The sequence below is a fragment of the Entamoeba dispar genome, genomic scaffold, assembly GCF_000209125.1.
Source record: "Entamoeba dispar SAW760 scf_1105229460907 genomic scaffold, whole genome shotgun sequence".
Classification (NCBI taxonomy): domain Eukaryota; phylum Evosea; order Mastigamoebida; family Endamoebidae; genus Entamoeba; species Entamoeba dispar.
The window spans coordinates 22,329-25,501 of record NW_001854427.1 but is presented as its reverse complement, the minus strand read 5'-3'; the positions used below and the strand labels follow the sequence as shown (position 1 = coordinate 25,501).

General features: G+C 25.7%; 3 protein-coding genes across 3 annotated transcripts in view, besides 5 other annotated features; 2 read left to right on the top strand and 1 right to left on the bottom strand.

Moving 5' to 3' along the window:
* Positions 1-4: 4 nt before the first annotated feature.
* Positions 5-739, top strand: EDI_277000 (uncharacterized protein; the record flags this gene model as incomplete). The annotated part of the gene is made up of 1 exon (XM_001737862.1): positions 5-739. The coding sequence occupies one exon, from the start codon at positions 5-7 to the stop codon at positions 737-739; it is 735 nt and encodes a 244-aa protein (XP_001737914.1).
* A 24-nt stretch (positions 740-763) lies between these two features.
* Positions 764-804: a sequence feature (AT_rich).
* Positions 798-1,226, bottom strand: EDI_276990 (deoxyuridine 5'-triphosphate nucleotidohydrolase, mitochondrial precursor, putative; the record flags this gene model as incomplete). The annotated part of the gene is made up of 1 exon (XM_001737861.1): positions 798-1,226. The coding sequence occupies one exon, from the start codon at positions 1,224-1,226 to the stop codon at positions 798-800; it is 429 nt and encodes a 142-aa protein (XP_001737913.1).
* Positions 1,227-1,253: 27 nt separating this feature from the next.
* Positions 1,254-1,324: a microsatellite.
* Positions 1,325-1,386: a sequence feature (AT_rich).
* Positions 1,387-1,505: 119 nt separating this feature from the next.
* Positions 1,506-1,531: a sequence feature (AT_rich).
* A 131-nt stretch (positions 1,532-1,662) lies between these two features.
* Positions 1,663-1,776: a sequence feature (AT_rich).
* Positions 1,777-2,024: 248 nt separating this feature from the next.
* Positions 2,025-3,173, top strand: part of EDI_276880 (uncharacterized protein) — a gene marked incomplete at both ends in the record, with an annotated part of 1,263 nt that continues 114 nt past the window's right edge. Inside the window, one exon of the mRNA XM_001733347.1 lies at positions 2,025-3,173. This exon is cut by the window's right edge and continues 114 nt beyond it. Within this exon, the coding sequence (XP_001733399.1) occupies positions 2,025-3,173 (1,149 nt within the window).

Sequence of the window (3,173 nt, the reverse complement as noted above, 5' to 3'; positions counted from 1 at the left end):
TTTTATGAGTGTTAATCCAATAAAAATGCAATTTGGTATTATGGCATATCAACATAGTAAAAAAGGAGATTCATTATTCCCAACATTACATATTTATGATATTAGTAGTAATGAAACTAAATTAATTTCATCACTTCCTAATATCGAAGCTAAATCATTTATTTATTCACCAAATGGACAATTTATGGTAGTAAGTGGAATTAATACATCAGAACCATATTTATATTTCTATAATACTGATAGAATGAAATTATATAAAAAAGTTCCAATTGAAAATATGAGTTATATTTGTTGGGATCCAATGGGATTATTCCTTGGTGCAGTTCGTTCATATGTTTATTCTCCACATGCAAAGAATGGATTTATGTTATATGATTGTTTTGGAAATTTACAATTTGAAACATACAAAACTAATTTTGCTGGATTATTATGGAGACCACAACCAACAAATATTATTAAACCTGAAATGGCTAAAGAAGTTGAAAGTAAATTTAATGAATGTTTAAAGACAATGAAAGAAGAAGATGAACGAAAGAAAGAACAAATTGAATTAGAAAAGAAACAAAGAGCTGATGAATTAATGAAAAGGTTCAGAAATATTGTTCAAAAGAATGTTCAATTATCTGCTAAAGAACATTTAAGAGCTTATGATTCTGGAATGAAAATTATTGTTGAAGAAATTAAACAAAAGGCAGAATCTAATGAAGAAGTAAAAGAAAATATAACAGAAACTCAGTAATTTAAACATTCTTTATTCTATCTCATTTTTTTTTTTAAAAATTATTATAATAAAATATTTATTTACCTGTTGAACCAAATCCATTTGACCCTCTATCAGTTTCATTTAATTCTTTTACTTCTGAAATTCTACAACACGAAATTCTTTCAATAATAAGTTGTGCTATTCTATCACCTTTTCTACAATTAAATATTTCATTTGAATGGTTAAACAATATTACTTTTATTTCCCCTCTATAGTCTTCATCAATAACACCACCACCAACATCAATTCCATATTTGAGTGCTAGTGATGATCGAGGTGCTATTCTTCCATAACATTGGTGTGGAATTTGAACTGCTATTCCTGTTGAAACTAAAAATCTATCATGTGGCTGAATTATGAAATTTGTATTAGAATATAAATCAATTCCTGCAGCATAATTTGACCCTCTTGTTGGAATAGTGGCGTCTTCAGCTAATTTCTTTACTAACAACACTTCTTCCATACTCAACTTAACAAATTTATTATAAGTTCTTTATTTTCGTTTTTGTTATCTTTAATTTTTTTTTTGTTTTATATTGTTATATATATTTTATGTTTTATAAATTAATAATGAAAAATTTTTTTTAATAAATATTTAGTTTATAATGTTTTATCATAATTTTGTCTTTTTGTTATATATCTTTTTTTAGGAAAATTTTTAAGAAAGGATTTATGTCTTGTAGTTGTTAATAAAGTTTTCTTGACTTACTGTATTATCAACTTGTATTTTATAAAGTACAACTTTTTTTAATTAAATAAAATATTTAACATCAACAGAACAATGAAACAAAAAGATAATCAATTTCTACAAAATTAATATTATAGTAGAGTTGTACTTTTACACCAAAGTAATGAATCAAAATTATCAATAAAAAAAAACATTAATCGAAGTTTTTCAGTAATTTATAATTTTAGTAAATCATTTTAATTTATTATAAAATATTTAATTAATATTAATTCTATATAAATATTTTCGTTTTATATAACAATATTTATTCAACAAAATAATATAACTACTCATTTCTTTTTAAAGAATCTAATACAAATAATTTAGTTCTCAAGATGTTTTGTGAGTAGTTTAGTTTAACATGACCCTAAGATAATTAGGATGTTTGTTCTTTGTAATTTATTTGTTGTCATAATATAAGAAGATTTTTTGAAGAGCCATAAATTTTATTTGAAATTATAATGAGGTCAAAGGAAAATTAATAAGAAAACTTAACAATAAAAAGAAGACATAAAAAGAACTGAAAATATTTGAATGAGCTTTATTTATCGTCTCTTCACTCGTCAAAATCACAAAAAAACAACAAAAAAATTACCGAATGGAGTGTGTGGATTATACAATTTAGGAAATACGTGTTATATGAATTGTATTTTACAAAGTCTTGCTCATTCTAAACTATTTCAAAATTTCTGTTTAACTCAAGATAATCTCATACGTAAAGATATTGCACCTGGTAATGAAACACAGTACCATAACAAAATTAATATTGCTCTTATTGCTCTTATCCAAGCAATGTTTTGTGGTGAATATGCTATTTGTACACCTAGAGGAGTTAAAGAAATTATGGGAGAAAAAAATGTAATGTTTAAAGGAAATAACCAAAATGATGCATCCGAATTCTTTTTGTTTTTATTAGATGAGCTTGATAAGGAAATGAGAGGGACTCGGTCTGGAATTCCTATTTCATTACCTAAAGACAATTTGCCTATTCTTCCCATTAAAATGACTGAACACCAAATTGGAGTACCTGAGATTGCTAAAACAAAAACACCACCAAAACCTTTAGTATTAGAAATTCCAGAAGAAATAATTTCAAATGAAAAGACAGAAGTTCATAAAGGGTCTCCCTTAATAAAAAAAAGTGAGTTTGTAACAATAAAAATAGAGGAAGATAAACCCCTTGTTCGTTCTGCCACAATCCAAGAAACAGTTGATTCTGAAGAGAGCACTGAAGAAGAAGAGACAAATGAACAAAAACATAGATCATCACAAGAAATGGTATTAACATTATCAAAAAATTCAGAAAACTTTTTAAAGATAAAAGATAATATTACAGATAGTGGTTATCTTCAAAAAGAAAACCAAATTGAAATATCAATGAATTGTAATGCCTTTGAAAAATATATCCAAAATAATCAAAGTGTTATTAGTGAATTATTCTTTGGTATGTTATTAAAAAGAACTCTATGTGATTGTGGTAATTACTCTGATAGTCATAATCCTTTTGCAACATTACCGATTGATATCCCTTTACCTAAGGAAGTAGATGGATATTTTCCCGTAGTTTTTATTGGTAAAGAAGGGCTTCCTAAGTTCTTTTATATTTGGACTGAAATTCGACCAAGAATGAAAGAGTTGAAAGAAAGGATAGAAGCAAAAGTTCAAAAAGAAATTATTGGGATT